The sequence below is a fragment of the Varroa jacobsoni genome, unplaced genomic scaffold (genome assembly GCF_002532875.2).
Source record: "Varroa jacobsoni isolate VJ856 unplaced genomic scaffold, vjacob_1.0 scaffold_602, whole genome shotgun sequence".
NCBI classification, from domain to species: Eukaryota; Metazoa; Arthropoda; class Arachnida; order Mesostigmata; family Varroidae; genus Varroa; species Varroa jacobsoni.
Genome location: NW_019213504.1, coordinates 280,616 through 301,946, shown reverse-complemented (window position 1 = coordinate 301,946; position 21,331 = coordinate 280,616). Strand labels below are relative to the sequence as shown.

At 45.2% G+C, this 21,331-nt stretch overlaps 1 protein-coding gene across 2 annotated transcripts in view; it reads left to right on the top strand.

The window, feature by feature from the left end:
- Positions 1-21,331, top strand: part of LOC111261861 (band 7 protein AGAP004871) — a 329,925-nt gene that overhangs the window by 98,413 nt on the left and 210,181 nt on the right. Inside the window, exon 2 of one of the 2 annotated variants that reach the window (XM_086968872.1) lies at positions 4,454-4,468. The exons of the other annotated variant lie outside the window; for it this stretch is intronic. Coding sequence (XP_086824998.1) covers positions 4,454-4,468 — 15 coding nt within the window. The remainder of the gene's footprint in view (positions 1-4,453; positions 4,469-21,331) is intronic. 2 annotated transcript variants of the gene reach the window in all.

The window sequence follows — 21,331 nt, the reverse complement described above, 5'->3', positions numbered from 1 at the left end:
CAGAACCGAAACCTTGATTTCTTTATGTTTGTAGCTTGCTTGATTCGTATCCCGATTCGCTAGCGACGACAAGGGCAGAGTACCGAAAACATTTGTAAAGAAAGCTCTACGCAACCATTATACAGATAGAATTTTGTAGCAGCTACAATAGATGTGTGCGGCCAACGTGACGATGTGTATGACAACTCTGCAGGACTGTGACAATTTGGTCACAGGCCAATAAAAGGGAAGTCAAAAATGCTTGGGAGGTCCAGTAGATTTATTTACATACTAATTACACTCATACCTAGCTATACGTAGCGTTTTCCATGGGCATCAGAAGTGTTCGCATCATATAGTGTGTATCCCAACATATTTGTATATGCTTGAATATGTACCGCTAGACGGGTGATTTGCTAACGAAGGGTGGGTTAAAAAGGGACGGTGGTATACTGGTATACGTTTTATCATGGTACGTAATATGTTTCCACCATTACGTTTTGTACTTGTCAATCTATTCTGCTTTTGTTCGCTACGGTTTACCGGTCTAATTTACCTGTCACACATATTGACCAAATGAGTAAGGCAATGATCTTGTCACTAGCACTACTGCACTGTTTTTAGAAAAAAAAAAGGAAGGAGAACAAAAGGGTAAACAATTGACAACAGCTTGAGTTAGGTAACACTGATGGACGGATGCCAGATGTGACTTCAAGAAAAAAGTTGTTTTCGACGATGCATATCTTAGCAGACGACAGGGAACAATTAGCGCGAGCTTCTCATCACATGGCACACACAGTCAGGCAGGCCAACGAAATACCATCATTCGTTCGTTATGCGGTAGTATGCCATGCTGAATAGAAGGCTTTAAAAAACCAAGTGGCTAAGCCGAAATAAATAGACAGGCCACATGTAACATCGTCACCTTCGATAGTATTTAGGCCATTACTAAGTCATCGGTTGATTGGTTAAGGGTTATGCAGTCAGGCTCAGATTTTGTTCTTTGTATTTCTACAGAATAGCTCGCTTCAATTGAAATGTCTGGACGGATCGGGAACTGGATACGAAAGCAAGATTGCAACAAAGTAAAGCAGTTCGTCAATGGGCATCAGCTTATCGTATGTTTTTCTAGATATCTCTACGCTCTTGCTGGTGTTAGCCAAGAGCCAGCATCTCCTAGACAGACGCACTATTCGGTCCATTAGCGTAACAAGTACATTTCGCTTTTCGCTGTCTTGAAAAAAATCGAAAACAGGTACTGGCCTTGCCTGCCAAGGTCCTACCTTAAAACATTATCGGCACAGTTTACTGTCGACGGTGCAGGTGAGCCGACACTCGACTGAGGCTGGACAATGGCAAACACAACGAAACAGACGAAACGCGCTGACGTGTCTAGGTCGGGTATTGCTTAGACGTTTTCGTTTAACTTGATACTAGCGGTTTGATGGTAGGCTAAGCAGGCACCAATATTACTTTCACGAATCTGAACGATAAACCAATTAGATGTATTTCGCACCTGAACTTCGGGACGGTCTGCTGGCCATTGACGATTCGAAACGGATTTATATTTGAGCTGAAACAAAGCGGGCAGTCGTTGGCCTTTCCAGATGCCACCGGCCATAATCTTGCCCCCTATATTCGTCGTTGAATAAGAGCTAACAAATCGAAACTGTCCTTATGACCACCGATTTCGTTACATCGTCGATGTATATTCATACTAAATTGACCTATGCAATTTTTTTATTTCAAATCTCTGTGACTCGATGCACTTTTTGGTCTCATTTCGGTCGCGCACTACTATATTTGCGTATGAAAATTCAACAATGGTGACTGATGTTTAAAAGATCCCCGCTCTAGCTGATCAATACCGACTGACTGGGTATGAACGAATACGAATAGGTTAAATACTTATTACATTTAACATGTACATTATCAGAGAATAGGCGAAACGTAGGCAAGGAGCCGTGTCCGTAGTTGACCACATCTGTAACAAAACCGTCTGATCAACAAAGCCAAAATGCAAAGTATTAGCAGTCCGCCAGTGTCATGTGTTCGTATAACATAGCCAGCTATAAGGCCGGACGCATCTAAATTCATATAGCGAATAAGCTAACGTAAAGCCAAAAAGGCTTCGGGAGGTCAAAGACGGAGTAAACGTGAGCGATTTGGCACAAAGGCGAAGGAACTACTAATTGTTTGGATAGCGTCAGATGACTTTTGTCAGGGGAACAGGTTTGTTCGGACACCGATATGCACTGAACGGAGTGTTTTTATAAGTGGCTTAATTTTTTATTTAATACAAAGTACTTAGGGTTTGGCGAGTCCATGCATATCAAAAATATTCATATAATTTTTTTGCATCAAAGATCTTTTACATGTAGCCTCGACTTATGATAGTTGGTACTATGATATTTTAACAGTATATATATGTATTTGCAGAACCTTATGTGTATACGGATTGTATTGACGTATGGTAAGCGCATTGAGCTGTATAGAATTATACGCAAACGATTTCTCATCGATAGTCACTGGTCCTCCCTTATTCCGAGATTCTGCGGGTTAGATTCATGAAAGCAAGTCCAGATTAAGCCCTAGCCTATTTCTGCCAAGCGTCGGCCTCTTTGGTGGCCTATAATAATCTACTAGGGGCATTTACTTTAGTTTTTTTTTTTGAAACTTGAATTTCGTTCACTTTTGCTTCTGGCCCTGTAGAGATTAGCGGAAATCTTGTGCCATAATTGGCACGCGTTGCTACCGCTAACGTCAAACCTACTTTGACGACGGAGTATTTAGGTGGAGACCAAAGCGAAAGCGAAAGCGAATATTCCCCAGTTACGAAGATCGCTAAGCCGTAAAGGGCAGTGCATCGAGGTCATCGTAGTAGACTTAAGGTGGCGTAACGTATTGTTAGATATGAAAATAAACTTCCTAATTACTAAATACGGCACCAACTTGTTTGCCTATTTTTGGTTATTGCCCTGCACCCTCTTTTTCGGTGGAATTAATAGAGGTCTATAAATGTATATAGCATACGTAAAGCATGTTGAACGGAAGTATTCGAAGTAAAAAAAGTAACAGAAGTACACGTCAATCATTGATCATTCAGTGGTGCCGTTCGACCATTACTGAATAAAGACATGTGATCCTGGTGCTACCTAACGTAACAACGATGAGAAATACCTATGCCTTATAAAGGTAGTAACTAAGGACTGAAGCAGATAACGAAAATTATTTTGAATTAATAGAGAGTGGTTTTTGTTATTTATAAACGTGCCACAGCATACTGCGATTTCTCGGAAGGAGGTCGATATTAATCCTGTAAACTTTTTACTGGATGTTGTCTAGCATAGCCTCCTGGGCTCCCCATCTCGAATAGGCAAAATAAGCGCCATTAACTGTTATCTATCAATCGTGTTTGCCTAGAAATCTACGATAGAGAGGGAATTTACGGAATACATTGCGCGCTGAAATTGGATGCGGGGGATGAGTGACTGATTCCAAAATGGAACGGGGGTTCGCTGTTCTCGGGGAGGTTCAATCAATATATCACTGTGCTATATGTGGCAGTAGCACGGATAGGCCGATTTCAACTACTCAGAAATAATGCTAATGATAGAGAAGGGTATTTCAGAGCATAGGTGCTAGAAGCTGCTTCAGGCAACTACGCATGCAGGTTTTAAATCCTTCGTCTTATTTTTTTGTGATGACGACAGTAGTCGAGAGAGCCTGAATCTTTTGTCATGATCCTGGACGGCATGTTACTGATAGGTTTTTTCGAATCCTCATTGCGTACGTTATCCACTATTGTCCATAATTTCATTGCAGACTTCGGCTGAATTTTACACAAATTCTATTCTTTCGTATTTTGATCATATAATAGAACAGGTAAGAGCATATACAATGAATCAAGGCTGTGCTAACGATCCGCAATAATGCCGCTTCCGTTTGGTTTGCCAGGCTGTATTGTCTGACCTAGGTAGGATGTTGTTTTCATACCATACCTCGCTGGAGTAGGTATTCGCTAGGAACATTTCTTAAGTAAAGAAAAGCATGGAGTTAGACATGTTACTACGACGACTGCTTCCTTCTAAACTAATTAATTCAATTCAGTTGATTAGCATCGTCCTGATAGTTATTTTGGGTTTGAAGTGATGATTTCATTGATTTAACACTTTGCATTTGTTTGGTATTGTGGTGTTTGACCCTCCTCCTATAAGGCTAGCGTGAGGGTCCGGTTTGACAGTGACTAATATGCTACGCCGGCGTTTAAATGTTAGCATTAGCGTCGTTCTGTGCTTAATCCAGCACTATGCCATTGATGTCTATGAAACGGCGACAAACAATACAGAAATGCTAGAAAAAAAAAGCAAAAGATGGAACAGAGTATCCCTTGTATATGCTATCTAGATATAACGTTGTATAGAACCAGAACAATACATCAGTGAACTAACCGATATTTCGTCTCGTCTTTTAGTCGGCGAAGAGAAAGGTAAGCCTCAACCAATGGGCATGTTAGATAGTTGTATCTATTATATGGTTTCTTTCTGTCAGTCCTGCCTGTCTCTTGTTGTCATTTGGTATAATACAATAAAAAAAAATATATATATATATGTACGTATATATATATATATATATATATTGTAAGATTTCTGCGAGTGGCGATGCCTATCTTATAATGCGTTGTACAGATATCAGGCTACTGTTTTTCGTTATCAGAAATCGACCCTTACAGTCGTACCTTATCTCATCAGCAATTCATTACCTATCACTTTGATAGCATTATCGTCTTAGTAGTAGTATTCGAGGCATTATTTCCATTTGACCTCTATGTTTGTTGTTGTTGACTGCTGCTGTTTGGGTTTTTTGAATTTGCCTGCCTTCAATTTGATATATCGTTATGTAGCACAAGAGCACATATATCTGCGCTCCAACTTTACACAGACAGAACAACTGGATTTTGATTTGTAACGTTCAATGCGAATATAATCGATACCTATATATTAAGAACTTCTCAGTTCTTTAACTTGCCATTGTTTCTGCTATAAATTCGTTTCCGCTATTACTGCTATAACTGCGGCTCATTTCCGTACGTATAGTTTTACCATTCATTCCTTTACATACGCCATATTTCGCTCTAAGTTCCGCCTCGTTCCTGTTAGGTTAGCTCGGCTTTGTCCGGTTTAGTAAGTTTCTGCTGCTTGTACAGGTTCATCGATGCAGCTACGCCTGCCTAGTACATGACCTGGGGGGGCTAAAAAATCTGTCATTCCATTTTTGCTCGGGGGTAATAACAGCGTAAGCAACAGCAACGTCAACAATCAACGGCAGACACTAATGGATGTGTTTGCTAAATGCTCAGCGTGGGTAGTAACAATGGGGACATGAACAACAACCATGAGAAGAGAATTCGTCCGCGTCAACGGCGGTGGGTGGGTATTCAATAAAACATATGTGCAGCCTGCTACTGTTGTTTATACACACACAGATTAGCGAGGACATAGCGAAGGGCCAGCTAGAACTAACACGGCATTGTTTCTTCGCGCAAATTTACAACTCAAAGTAACTAATCGGGGCATTTGCCGAGTCTTGTGCTATACTACCCAGAGCAGCATTAGCAAAAGAGTGCCCGACCGTAGTAGCCAGTGAACCATCGAATTCGCAAGTGAGAATCGCGTATCGTTAAGCGGTGCAGGACGACTTTGTGCCCTGGCTATATGGCCTCCTACTCCAAAATCCGTTCTTGTCCGGTGTTGTAAACGTGTTGTAGAAAAACTATGTTTGGAAAAGAAATTTACACAATATTCCATTGATACGGTTCCATTATTTCGACCAATCGTTGACGTCAAGTAGCTGCGTTCTCAAGCCGAAACCTTGCCCCTATGTTTTTCTGATGATCTCACTAGCTATTATTTTGCTTTCGTCTTTGCTCGGCGTCTTGCATTCTGCTCCTTGTTCCACTACGAGCAAGCAATGAACCGACCGACAGAACAACGGAATTACCAACAATCCACCTAGCGTCCGTTCAATCTGTTCGTCCGACATCTCTTCGTTCGGTTCCATCTGGGTCCTGCGCTGCGTTGTTTCGTTGCTGCAACCACCGATGCCAGTTTTTCAACAATGCCACTCTTTTCTTCGGCAGAAGGGACTCGGCTGCTCCGTCAGTCGCCGGCGAACCTGGGACCATTCAGCCCCGCTGGCCAGGAGTCGTGCTTGTTGGTGGCAGCTGTCGGACCATCGCCGATATCGAGGGAAACTAGCTGACTGTTCCTCCGCTGCTTCTCGGCCAACCGTGCTCTGCTCTGCTGTACTGACAAGAATCAGGATGAAAATTCCTAGTCGACCTTCGTCACCTTCTCTCTGCATGCAAACATTGGGAGCAAATCTTGTAAGTTGTGTGTACGATTGAGGAACCTTACATTTCGGGAGCACTTGTCCTTCCTTCTTACCCCACCTGCCCATTATTCCCTTCGGTGCAAGTCATTGACAATGCCTCGTGAAAAGGGACAAATACCCACGGTTGTGTGAGAGAGACAGAGTGCGAAAAAGAGACATGGAAAGGGAAAAACGGGAAAGAACAAAAGATAAGGATGAGGGTGAGGGAACAGAGAAAGCCAGAAGCCGACCTCACTGCACCTTTAGGGATGCCAGCATCACTATCTGATGAAACGACCAAAGAGCTAGCACCAACATTTCCCTCTTCCCCTAAAAAGTCAACGGTTGTCTTTTCTTTTTGCCACCCCTGTTTATTTTCTGCCTTTCGCTCGCTCAGGCCACGTGTAAATGACGCGATGATGATCGTAAATTCGAATCTAGCATTGTGAATCAATGCTGTCATACGATACCGCGCGATAAACGCTGTCCGCGTCGTGCTCCTTTCAGCTTGCCCCTGGTGTCTTCTCCGGTCTTTTTTGGGTCGCAGTTGTTGTCCGTTGTCACTTATTGGCTCCGCAACTGAGGTCGGTCGAAACCCACTGAGCTGTGTCGTGACGGACCGAACAGGGATTTCGACGACCACAGCTCGGCACAGGTTTCTCCCTATATCGGATAATGTTTTGTTCTCCTGCGTTTTTTTTATGCGCTATGTTGGTTGTATCATCTTTGTGCAAATCCTGAGCCACTTTCCTGCAGAAGGCGAACGGATGAGAACAGTGAAGGAACGGTGTTAGAAGAGGAGATGAAAGAGAAGGGAAAACCAAGCTTCCCCAAAGGAAGCGGGGGGCCGGTACATTTGCCGAATCTACAAAAGGGGCGCTCCGCGTTTGATTATGTGTTCATTGGGTAAGGCTTAAGCCATGAATAAATTCAACTGTATGCTGTTAGCATAGCGCTTTCGCTTCCTTTCGTTGTTACCGTCGTCATTTACAGATTGCGCCACTGAGGATGCGCGCGACTGAGGGCGCCTGTCGCCAAGGGCAGCGAAACCTACAGGGTGTATGCTGTGCGTATTTCGTCAATGCCACGGTAGAAAATCCTTGATGAAGCGGTTGCCGACCTCAGAGTCGCTGGCGTTTCACGCTCTATGTACGCCGTTCTGCCCTGCGATTGTCGAGCAGCGTCATTCCCCGATAGCGCCAGAATGTTATCACAGACGAGTACTTCCGTCGGCACTCGTTGGGTCCATCGTTGTGTGAATACATAGATACTAATTGATCGACGAAATGTCGTATGAATGCAGATCCAACCAGAAGCGTAAAAAAACATACACTAGTCAACAGGAAACGAAGGGACAACGCACACTTTCATCATCGAAAACGCCAAACTCCATATTGTATGAGTTATAAAGGCTTTCAAAAGGTCGCGATAGCTTTAGTCGTTATTGTAAATTGAGATCGGAAGACAGTTAAACCAGCAACAAGTGGCCGGCGGTGCCGCTTTTAAATCGCTACCGGCTTCTGATGGCATATACGTGCCTTAGATCTGGACGGAAAAACGTAGGCACTTCTCGATCTAGCTTTTAGACGTAGTAACGCAACCTTAGATCATTAAACTGTTCTAAACCAACGTATATGACTGTCTGAACATGAGAACACCATGTTTGCGATATGATTGCCTTGCATGATAAAGCCTTTCAAGCGATCCAGTTAAAAAGGTACATCGTCAGCTAATGATTCTCACGAGATATTAACTCACATAACCTACAACATTATCAAACATTTATATCCTAACGTATGGTCCTTCAAATTCTCACTGTCCAGTCCAAAGTTTCAAAGTCGTGTACCTCTTTTACCGAAGTGTATCTTATTCTATTTCTTGACCTAACGACAGTTAATTGGAATTGTCAGGATAAGATTCGCGTCCGTTGCACCGTAACTAGAATGTTTTTCCTTCAACTGGAAGAAGTCAATCAACATTTGCATCTGCCATCTTGATCGAGTTGTCAAATTCTAACGCCTGCTCTCACAGCCAACTTTCGGCCGCGCGTGCGTTCGTTCTTACAGAATTTTTGGCTTCGTTTCTGTTCAGGGAGGGAAGGTGCTTCGAATCTGGAACGTGAATATTTTCTTGAATACTAATGGCAAACTTTTTCGGCACTTATCGAACCTTATCGTATTTGGGGGATTTCAATTAAACGCGCCGTTACCGGGACTTGACCTTCAGCCACAAGGAAGCATACACGTCTAGCACTGTCACAGATTAGAGCCCGTTATTGTGCGAGCATCGGTCAACCATCGTATGTGGCGTGGCGTTCGGTCGCAAACGATGCTTCCAAAAACGGTGGCCTTTTGTCCTGGTGCTTTGGTATGAACCTTTTTTTACCCTTCCACCCCTAAAAACTGTAGCGGTCGCTATTGAGACCAAGCACTGAGGCGGTTTGAACGCAGTGATGGTAGTAGGCTTGCCTGAATCCTGCACGACTGGCTTTCGTTGCAAAGCGCCTGAATGGATTAAAGTGGAGCAAAAGGATAGCGCGATAGAAATGAGATAAAGCACATTCATGCGAACAAAAATGAGATGCTCCAAGCCAATGCGAGGTCAGGCTATCTCTGTGGTGTGCTCCAACATTCAAGCAAAATAGCGTCTTCCGTTCACAACAGTTTCTCGCTCACATGTATACACATTACAGCCTCGAGGAAGGGGAATCCTCAACCCTACGATTCGGATATGGCTGGAAGCCTCGGGTCGCTACAAGCCTTATCGTGGCGAAAGAAGAGCCAGCTATAATCAGTCACTCGAAGCAGTCCGTTTTCTGGAACGCCTATGGATTGAGGAGTAAGTACCGTTCGAACGGATGGGGCCTAGAATGAAAACTGGGAAAATAAAGCGAGCCTTTTTCTCCGAATCACAACCAGTCGACAAATTCACCAACGAAGACTACTGACAACTTTTCTCAAGTACTATTTCACGCGCTCTTCGCTCAAAGCGACACTTATATATAGACGTTACCATGGGCATAGGCGCAAGCGACTACTCAGAGGCCTTCAGACTCCCCACAGACAAGTGACTCCAGAGCTCCAGGCAGAGGAAGCACTTGTGCTACCTTTCTCGTTCCTCCAGGCAACCGCTGCGGACTTTCGCCGCTGCCGCCACCGTCGCACATCGTCAAGACAGAAAAGAAAAACGTCTTTCTAAATATTTACCGTCTATGAGAGCGTAACTGTCTTATGCGCCGAGGACTTTTCCACTGTGGCCTTCTTAGCGCATCATCCTTTTTACTAACACAGCCGCCAGATAAACGCGGCAGGGTGCGGTCATCGGACGGTCGAACGGACGTGAACAGACACTGGAGCTAAGGCTACAACCAGCGATCGAGCTGACGCAAAATCTAGACCGACGGGCCTGGAAAACGCGTTTTCCACAAGAGCTAGCTTATGGAGGCACATAGCTGGCTTGAATTACAAATTCCAATTACGGTTCACGTGGCATGGCTACGTCTAGTTGACTACCGCTGTCAATGATAATGCAGAAACGGAGCAACGTGGCAATGCAACGAAGAGCGACAGCGCCATCGTCCTTGTCGCTGTCGGCGTCAAGAAGGAGGTTTGCCACTTTCTAAAACTCATTTTCTCCCGACTAAGCAACCGGAAATAGAAGGTCTTGGAGGCTGTCTTCACCGGTAAAAGGGCCTCGAGGTGAGCAAGTAGCGTTGCTGGCATTGCCGACTGGTTTAGTTGGCAGTAACCTTAGCAACAGCGGCGGCAATCCAAACAGAGAGAGCCTATGTTATCAATTGTTTGGACGCTCTCTTCGTGACAACACTTGAAGCGCGTGTGTATTTTTGGGTTCAGTTTTATGGAGGTAATGTTTCTTGTTTTTCTTCTTGTGCGAAGATCTGCTGCGAAGTGTGAAGGCGAAGAAAGGTGAAAAAGATTAACACCAAGAGAGTATCTAAAAGCGCAAACCAGCAAAAGTACGATTATGACTCTCGCTGTCGGCTAGTTGGATGTTGGGGCAGAACGTTTTAATTCGCACTATCCATTCAATTCTGACCGCACTACCTTCTTTATATTTAACAAAAAGATGTTCCGTGTTAGTGAGTACATGTAAGACTGATATTTAAGAGGAAAAAATCATAGTGGAACCGGGGGCAGCAGCAGCAGCACGGCTCGCATAGGAACAGTTGTGTATGAAAAAAAAACATCAATGAGGACGTCGCGACGAAGAATTGCTGTCTAAACTAAAAAGGAGAAGGCGATGAGGTGGAGGAAGCAACGGAACTTCTATTGCGCTATCTAGCTAGCTGGCTAATTGTTACCAGTTATTCTAACTGCTGGTCATCTCTGGCAATGGGCACACCGAGGTGCTATCCTCGATACAGGCTTAGTTGAGTTGAAACACGGAACAAAACCTCCGCCCGTTTTGGACCCGTGTAGAGGACAGCTAAACGTAGTCAGGACGATCGGCACTGTTCCTAGCTTCTACTTGGCGTCTTAAATTTGTTTGATTATGATAATTGCCTACCTGTTTGACTAGCCACTTCGTCTCTCCGACTCAGCCTAGACGCACAAAAAGTGATCGCTGCAGGCTTACCGAAGTACCGTTAGGTGATGTTCCCTTTTTCGATTCGCGTTGTATTATGCCGGTTAACGGTTATTACGTTTGCTGTTATTTAGTTTCTATTCTAGTACAATTTCATCTGTGACAACAGATATCTGAGCTTTTAGCACCTGCGTACGAATCTACTGAGATTCATATTTATTTAATTAACCATAGCGAGGTGTATATTTTCTCTTATAACTATTTAAAATATGATATTTGCAGTACTGCTTCTGCTGCTAGCGTTGCTAGATTTGGTGACAGTAGTGATTTGTGCAATGACCCAAAAGACTTCAGCTTCAGGCCAAGCTTTAGATCTGCCTGTCTTTGCCACTGTAATGCGTAATCCCAAAACACCCGCAACCCTATAAAAAAATTTCCACAAAACCCGAATTGAAATGGCGTGTTATGGGGCCTATTATACTTTTGTTACCAAATGTAGAAATCTTTCGTCTACAACTGCGACAACAACAACGACGTCACGCATCAAACGTCTACACAATACTCACACATCATCTTGGAATCATCTACGAAAGGGGAGCTTCGTAACGTCATCCGACGCACCTGCGCGTAAGTACAGAAAACCATCTATAGATTTAAGAGCTGCACGGACCAGAGTAGATCAAAGGGGTTCAACCAGCTGAGGCTAAAGGAACCTGTTCTCTCTATGATATGGAATCAACAGACAGACCGATTGACTTCATTATAATCGCAGACGTAGCCGCATGTAATGCGCTGAAACGTTCTAGAACGGAATTCGAATTTTCTTTTCGTGCCTGGAAAAGAATTACAAGCCTTAACCGAATTTTTTTTATATACGCATCCTAATCGTCGTAGTCCTAAAATCGATGATAATTTCATTTCGTCTTTACTGTCTCGTTTGTTGCTTGCTCTCAAATAGATTGTTGCCTTAACGGCTATACCGGAAGGCACACTTACTGACATGTGCATATTGCAATTTAGCTCGATATTTCTCGCCCGAAAACGGAGCCCTCTATCTATTGATTGCTGGTTCTTCTCAACCTAGGCCCACACACGCTTACACATCCATCCGATCTACTATTCGAATCGTACGCTTTTCTCAAGCGAAACACGTAGTCCCTTTCGCTCTCTCTATTTTTTTGCTTGAACACACGTTCTAGGTCATTTTGCGCACCGCGGTACATATTAATCGAATGTTACGGTTACAAATAAATATATATAGGCAGCTGCAGAGAAAGACAGGCAATGACTTGGTACTAAGAACTAGGGCCCAGCCGTGGATGGTGGCGCCGCTTCAGGTCTTTCCGAAAGTTGTACGGCGAGACCTGACCTTTCGCGCGTAACTAACAAAGCACTCCTTCTGGTTCTCATCGTTACAGCAGTATGCAGCGTTTTTCTATCTTATACTGAACCTGCATAAGAGGTCGCCTCGACCTGAGAGGACGGCAACGGCGAAAAACGGAAGCATCGAACAAAGCACGTAGTTTAATTGGCAGGAGCCGCACGGGCAAGGTCTTACTGTCACAATGGTACGGCACATCAGACCGCGCGAGATTAGAGCATGCAAACCGCTTATAGGCGCACTCGACTGATCCCCATTTCCCTCTCTTCGGCGCCCTCTCTCAGGTTGGTTTGAGAACGAAACTTAACCTGAATGCCGCCGACATGAAATGGAAATAAGATATGCTAATCAAGCTGTTGCTTTAGCAAAATCCACGGAAATAAGGCTCCGGGAGGCTGGCGCCTCCTAGGACTAGAAGGCTGGGCCTGGCTTCGTCCGTGCTGTCGTCAGAGAGCAACCGACACATAACGAAGAAAACATCTCTACTTGTTTCTCAAGCGTGACACGAAAGGCAGGAAGAGTAGCAGAGACGGAAACCACTCTGGAAGCACTGCTACTCCTGTTGCAGGAAAGCTGCACCACGCAGACTAAAAACCTTTCAATTGGACGTTGCACGTTCCAAACGTTTGTGTTGTAGGTACTATATCGGCGAGAAGGCCTCATTCTTTACCCAAATCTTTAATAGGGATTGGCTCTGGGTCGATTCAATTCTTCCCCACCGTCGTCATTGGCAACTCATGAAGGAGTGAAGCAAGTTGCCGAATACGGTAGCTACGACAGTGGCGCTGGCGATGTTGGGTAACTGGTGATTCACTATGATTCTATATACTCTACTAGCATCGGCTGCTACTCGGGGAAAAAGTTGGAATAACTTCTTTCTCTCTCGGTTACTTTCTAGCAGTCAGCTGTCTTCAGCCTTTGTTCTTTTAGTTCCGTACCTTCGGCAGATTTCGTCGTAGTGCTAACGAACATCCCAGGTGCGTCTATTTATACCAGCACTATGATTAGCGTAGAATTACGTTAGAAATTAGCGGCCTGCCCATTCGTTCCGGTAGTTGGAAAGCGGCCCGATGTCGTAGGACCCCGATACTGCTGGTGGCTCCGTTAGTGACAAGAATCGGTGATAACTGACGTGTACCGACCGATGGAGAGAATTTGCATTTTCCCATAGTTTTTTTACGTATTCTATTATGCCGGTACAATTCCAGACTCACAGGTCATAGCAGCACGAGGCAAAAGCAAACAAGAAAATAAAACCGACTATGTCGTGCACGACAGATACATAAAGGTGATGCTTAGCTCCCACCTAGCGGAATGTAGCAAGTACAACGAAGAGGGGTTTGTGCAACGAAAACGGGAGGTTGGTGGGAGGTGATGGAACGTATCATAAGTGGCAGCTCCATTTCATCCATCTGGTCTGTGAAAAGCGAGGTGGCCCTGGATACGCAGTAAGCGGGTATAAAGCAACAGGTTTTAGAAAAACAGATCTCCCAGCGGCGCCGTATTAGGCCAATAACGGATTCCAGGAAGAACCGTTGTAAAATAGCATTTGTGTGAGAAAAAAAAAAAGCTGGTAAGAAATTATTCGACGCGCTGGTTGTGACAGATATTACCAAGTTAATTATTGGATATGCCTAGCTTTATAAGAAGATAAGAGTGATAAAGGAAAAGCCGTAATAGCACCTAGTGGCACGAAAAGAACTAAAGGACATTTGGGAGACATATTTGCCTATACTATACGTTTTCGCAATTATCGAAGTGTTTTTTTCTTTAGTGAGTTACCAATTTATGTGCATTCTATCAATTATCCGAATAATACGCCAGCGTTTTTGATGATAGAGATTCTGCAAATATTGCTACCAAGTCTTTTTCTTCGCCGTTTTCGCCTCACCATGCTCCAGACAAAACTGCAAATTGAAAAAAATAATTAAGCTACACACAATTTACATCTTTTTTTACTTAATTTCTGCGTCGGTACACGCTTCGCGTACGTCCATTATTGTTGAGGATTAGAGCGTCATCTGGTTAAGTGGCAACCTGTCTGAGGTATACTGACGTGGCACTATTATATGGTCTAGGAGTGAGAAGAGGTTTTTGTTGAGTGACAGAAATAATCGTCGTGAACGTCCTACAACCGTTTAGCAACGTAACTAGGTAGGCTACGGATTTTGCAATGCTGAAGGAAGTATATGGCAGACAGCAGTTTTATTGCAGGCCTGTATTGACAGTCCAGGTCGAGCTGTTGGGTTATTATTGCGTTGTAGCGTTCTCGTACGAGAAGCCTTCGCCGAGCAGCGTTACGCTCCGCTGCAAGAGAAGAAACGCCCATCCCTGTCAGATCGACTAGGGAGTGTCCTTGCATAGCATTGTGTTGCCTCCACCTATTGAAAAAGAGCCGTTTTACGCTCCGCCGTACGAGGACTGATTGCGCTTTTTTCAAGCCGCAAAAGTACTTTGGGGACAGTAATCTCTATACCCCTCTTTCTCTCGCCCTTTCTTTCTTCATTTTACGCTCCCGCATATTTAGTGCTCAGACGGACGGGTAGATATAACCGTGGTCCATAATGTAGATGACGTGCTCCTTTAGCGTCGCGTTGGCTTAGCTTTGGCGCGCAACTCTTGCGACGTTTGCAGCCGCTGGCTAAGCATATCGGCACCATCACCCTTGTTTGTTCCATAAAAACAGAAAATACCCGAACGAACTTTGGCAACGGAGCCACTGGCTCCTTCACTTTGCCGTTGACTTACGGTGCTGCTAGAATGATGGTTATGGTAGAGGACAGATGTAGTCAGTCGGACGGTATTTTGAAGAGCATTTTTTTTTGCCAACAAAATTCTCTCTACGGTAGCGCTTTATAAGAATACCAGATCTCGTTATATGCACTGCGCCCTGTTTTTCGAGGTTTCGCAACTCGATGTAGAACTTCTTTCGAGACTCAATGATGACGCTATAGGACGAACAGTCTTGTCGACTCGATAGAAATAGATTTTCTTTACTCAATGGTCACAGTAGCGTCTGTCGTAATCCATGGTAGCTGGGTGGGAGCGACGCTCTTGTCGCCCTCGACTTTGTCGTGTGAGGGTAGTCAGTACAAGAGACTCTGTGTAGGGTGGCATCCGTTATATGCACAGTTGTATATTTACGGCATGTGTATCGATTTGTGAGTGTAAGGGCGCGAGTCTTTATTCGATGTAGTCAGAATAAGGAATGGTGGGTAAGCTTAAGTTGTAGAATGAGCGAGGGGTGTGTTTGGTTAATCGGGAGTGAGTTGGCCATTCATAGAACTACACATTGAACTAGGTTAGCTGCGAGTTTTAACTTTTTCCGTAAGTAAAACTCTTAGCTGCGCCTTTTTCTATCGGTAACATTAATAGTACTGTTTTTACGTTTCAAGGCCTTACGGGGACTTATTAGGAGCAGTCGGGAAGGACTGTGCGGGAAACCAGTTAGAACCGTACCCATTCTTGCTGCCTTTATTACTCGAATTTTTGCTAGAGGATCCAACGTATCTATGCCCAGATTTGAACCTAGACTACCTTTATATCTCTTCGGTTCGTAGCCAACCACGATTCCAGTGCATCATCGCAGGCCTCGGCAGCTCTGATTGGTACGAGAAATTTCTATGGCATAACAGCAGTAGATGTTGTATAAGATGGTTTCTAAAAAAAAGATCCTCGCAACATTTCATCGTTGTAATCCTGCGTCTGGTGCGTCGATTGGAGCCCTGACTGGATTCTGCCGCTGGTGTATACACTCGGTTTGGGATGCTGGTCTGCGACACTGAACGGAGTTTCGTTAACTTGAGTAGTCGGCCCGGTCGACGAGATGAGACTGCACTTGTTGTATAGATACCTTGTTAGCCTGGAAGAACGCATGTAGCGGCGCCGTAGTCGCAGAGCTAGCCAAGTTCCAATGTGGAACACTAGGGAGTAAGGACCTACAAGATCACTGTGGGGCAGAAAGCTCCCATTTAGTGGAGAGGAGACAGGGAGAGACAAAGAGGAAGCGATTTTGCTCAACGCCCGCTATCAGAGACCAGAAAGTAGCTGCAGCACGGAACGAGTTCAGGGGTTTCGGGGGAGTGGGGGGAGAAGGGGTGGAGTGGAAGCAAAGTAAAATGGCAGAGGAGCTAAATCGCGCAGGAACGACTTTGGAATGAGCAAAACATTTGTGCTGAAGGCAAGGGGCAAAAATGAGGGCCTATGGCAGGTCTAAGTGGTTTATGTTGGTCGGAAGTAGGCTGTGTCTGGCTGTTTGCCTGCCTGCCTGTTCTGTTGGTTGATGGGGCACTTACGAGCTGCCCTGCCCTAGCTACCTCTTCCAAACTTCCTCTTGCACCGTCGACTGGCAGTAGCGAGCTGAGTGCGTTGCTCACCACAATCGAAGGAGCACATCTTCCACTTTTAGCCGCCATCAGCCTAGTCGTGCTAGTCAAATAAAGTCTAAGGGCTTCTAGGCGAAGTGTGGTAGATGGCTTTATCTACCTCCAAAGCTTGCCGATCGTGCTGCTTCTATTGTAAATCGTAAAAATGGTCCTTGAAACACACAAACAGACGGTACACTTTGCCTGCCGTACCGTGCGCATTGAGGTTATTATAAATAGGCACTAGCAATAGGCGGTACCAGGGGGTACTATCGCTTCTAGTAGAAGCAGCCCCAAGTGCAGCAGTTTCCCGCTATTGGGATCTTTGGTGGGCGAACACCGAAGAGCTAGCAAGAAAAGCAGGGGCAATTGGTTAGCCACTTGTATAAGCCCAGTTTCCCGCATCTCGACTTCCTCAGCCGCCGTCACCGTATACATCCCATCCATTTCTATTGCAGTCTAGGTCACCGGTAGCCCTGATGCGGCTTCTGCGTCGTCCACCGGCATGGCTGCTTACCTGCTGCTGACTACGTTTTGCTTGGTGTGTTTGGTGACTGTTGTCATTCATAAAGAAGGGAAGAAAAAGGGGAAAAATAAGTTAAAAGATGCTAACAGGAACAGACATTCGTGGTCGACGTCCGCTATCTCGACAACGACGCGTACGATGGTTTTGTTCGAAGGTACCAAGCACTACTAACAGAGGCTTGAACAGAGGGCTCAGCTTGAATTGCACAGAGGAGAATGGCCTGAGTGTTGTGGTGCAAGTCAAGTTTCTTCGGCGTCCTTCTGCGCTGCGATTTATCTGCAACGGTGTTGGATGCAGCTGTAAGCGGTGCAAAGCTAACAGCAAAGTCCGCTGCGATACGAAACCACGCTTGCAGAACAACCAAGCAAGCGACCTCTGCCCAGGCACATGCGAAAGCGGAAGATCACGCCAAGGCCAGAAAAGGTGACACAAAATGAGATGACCTTTCCTTGCAAGGAATAGAACGTGCTGGAAACGGAAAGAAGGGGTGCCCAAGGCTGGTCCGCCTTTAGGTAGGTACTTTGTGTACGTCTATCTATATGTGGTGGTAATGAATGTGTCGTTGTTAGTCCTTGTGTTAGGTCTGGGATGAACCGTGGTCCCCCAGCACGCCTGCTACACCTTGCTCCTTAACGGCTGTGCGTATCTCAGCAGACATCTTAGATCAGCGAATGAACATCCAATGCAAAGTACAGTAAATCACTCAGCTCGGACAACCGAACGAAATTCTGTTTTCCTGCTGTCTGGACCTAGATGATGGAAGACACATGACATTCGATGCGCACATAACCATCGTCACAGCAGCGTCCAAGCCGTGCGTCGACTTCCGTACTCCGACCACCACAACGATGCTGTGTCTGCTACTGCCGCGGGACACTGTGCTGCCCCAACACTTTCCTTTGGCCCTCTCTTTGAATCGACAAATCCGTAGCCGTTTGGGCCTGACCCTCTCGAAATGCCCTCTCCCTGGCGTCAATCTAAGGACTGGATTTCCACCAACCGCGCCATAGCTATGTATACGAAAGGAGGAGCGAAGTCAACGACAACTGGATGACTGGGTGTCTGGCGGCAGACTCGAGGGTCGGCGGTCGCTCGCCTGACTGCGCGACAGGGGTTCAGGATTCTGGGTTCCGCTGTTCAGCTAGGCCGACTGAGGCCTTAGGTCTAAGGCAGAGATGAAGCAGAGCGACTGCAGCGGTTTCGGGAACTGACCCAACCAGCGACTACTTGTTTCATCCAGCTTGAGATTCCACAATATGAAGGTGGCCACGTCATTCGCCAACGTACAAATTTTCCGCTGGTAACAAAGTTTATGGCGAGCCCAGAAGATTTTGACGTGACGAGCTCTTTCCACGAAAAGCATCGTTGTCGTCGTCGATATCCCTTCTAAAGAATCAAGGCAACCGGATACCATCGCTTGGCGTTCCTTCTTCAGCGTTCGACCTGGAACAGCTCTTAGCTAGCTGTTTCTAGTTCCTTGACTTCCTGGCCTCACTCTGTACACAACCCCACCTTCTGTATTTCTCTCAGCCGTTTTCTCCCCTCTCTGTTACAAACAATAACGGGCTATATGGCGGTCCCAACAGCATAGACGGTAAAAGGTCTCAGCTTTCCTCGTCGAATCAGAAAATGCTATAAACGTGTACCGGAGGCTTAGCTTCATTCGCGTGTCCTTGAACGGTCGACACAGTTAGAGCAAAACACGGCGAGAAACAATGATAGAGTGATTGCGGGAACCTGCAAGTGAGAGAGATAAGCGGTGCGCCTATGTGCTTAGGATAAGTCTAGTTAGGCAAGCGAGTCTGAGCTTGCCAAATCGAGGTTGCATACGAAGGCACGTAGACACGTTATCTTCTTCTCGCTTTAGATTCCTACTACAATACTCTTACCTTACATAGCCACCAGGTTTTGACAGCATCGTCTCTTGCTGCCGCCCGTTTACAGGCCGTAGGAGAAAGTGGTACAATTCTGTCTGCTTTTCTCTTGCTGTGGCTGGTGCCACTTCCGCCACTCCTGCTGCTTCGTGCTGCAGCGAGACGTGGATAGAGTTGTACCGCTGCAACTAAACACAGACACACCGACAGCAGCAGCAGCAGCTCAACCTTCAGCAACGGCGCCCTTGGCAACCAACGTACCCTTTCTTTCCTGAGCCGTCGAGACCGATAAGCGACAAAATTGTCTACCTAGCATAGAACAGTTTGCTGTTCTAGAAACAAAGCCGTAGTGTTAGGGCAGGCAAGCGTAGCAAATGAACGGAGCAGGGAAAGCGAACAAAAACGGTACTCGAAGTGGCAAATGAAAAAAGTAACGAACGACGAAATGATAGGATGCTGAAAAACCCGGAAAGCTTGGCTTTTGATGCGACGAGGTGGCGGCAGTTTTAACTTTTTAAGAGAACAAATTCAGGCAGAAGTTGGCTGTAGTTATCGTAGAAAGTCAAATCAGCAATTAGCTAGATGGAAGCTATGTAAGACGATCAAACGTGTGTATTTCTAGTAATACAATAAATAGAAAAGGGATCTTTATTCCGAGGGATAAATAATATTGTTTTTTATCGCTTATTTATGTTTTTGTAATTAGTCGCTTATGTGAAATCATATATCTAGATCAAAGTATAAGCAATGTATTTTATAATACCCACATCATATACATCTTTTTTTTTAACGTCAAGCTACAAAAGGGATGACTCGCCATATGATCGACTGCTTGGCTTCATTTGCAAAGTTACAGCCTCCACTTCATAAACCCCGCTTATTGTTCTAAGTGTTGCGAAATTTTTCTTTTTTGTCGATGCAATGATTGTCTTACAAAACCTGGCAGCAAGACAAGCACACGAGTGGATTTGTGTGCCGCGTTTGTTAGGGATAAACACACGGATCAAATGCGTTTTCTACGATGCGCGCGGAAGCCGACCTTGGCAACGAACCGTTAAGCGTTTAATCGGGCTACCCAGTGAAGGCACTATTCTGCGAATAGGTCACGACAACCTCGTATACCTAGCATTGCCGTTTACAGCTATAGTCAGAGCGGGGGCTCTTGCGCAAGAGCGCTGAGGTAATTTTACATGGACGAGATAGGAAAGGAGGCGTCTAACTTGCTTAGCTATTATACGTAATACCTGCGTTAATGGAACTACCGTGTACTAGCCGTAAGAGTTTATTCAATGGTAGTGTGCCTCAAGTATAAGCAAGCTTTGCCTTCTATGCATACAACAGGCTGACAGACCAAACCGGCGAAATACAATGTAATATAAATAGACATCTGTAGCTCTTTTGAGCTGTGCGGCTGGTGGCCAACGATTCTCACTCAGACCCACTATTTCTCGTTGCCCCTTGGCCAAATACATAGGTGTCATCCTGTTTTTCAATAAGAGAAGGTAAGGATTGGGCTCATTAAAATGAACGACAAAGCTTATAGAAGTTGTTATATTCACTTAGTAACTTTCACCGAAAGTACACTGTGTAAGATTATGCGTTCGCTTGTTACTCGACCAAAATCAGGTCGATCTGTGTCTCGCCATATCTAGAACTGTTTTCTATCTCTAATTTTTTTTTTATTAACTACTTTGCTTTACACAGGAACATCGAAATATTTAGATTTATTCGCTACCAGGTTTAGTAGGCTGTAGAGAACATTTGTCCAAGATGAAACGACTAATTAAAGTCACTCCGTCCCTTACATCTCTATTTGTAGACTCCGTTGCACGTGAATATGCTTTGTTCCTGTACAAGCGTAAACAAATGGCGGCGCATGGTAATGCACCTGTCGAAGTTGTCTACGGTTTGTAAGTCGGCCAGGCCAATAGTCCATACTGTGAGCTAATCCGCTTTATGATCTGTCACCACGAATGCCATTTCCACTATCAGCACTAACAAGCTGCTGTTGGCTGGTCCATGGATAATTTCTGTGTATGGCAGTGTCATTGGCATCAGCGGTGATGGTACACCCTCTCGTCAGCTGTCGGCCTTCCATAAATAGCTACTAGCAGCTGCTGGCAGTGAGCTGTGAAATGACAAGAAATCTAGAAGGCTGATAATGCGGGTAGCTCGGGGAGCTTTCCTTCATCGTCATTCCTGCCGATCATTTTTCTGGATAGTCGTCTTTAATCTGGCAGTATTCCACCTGGCCGATCTAGAAGTCTGCTGGCCTATTGATCTGGCCGGT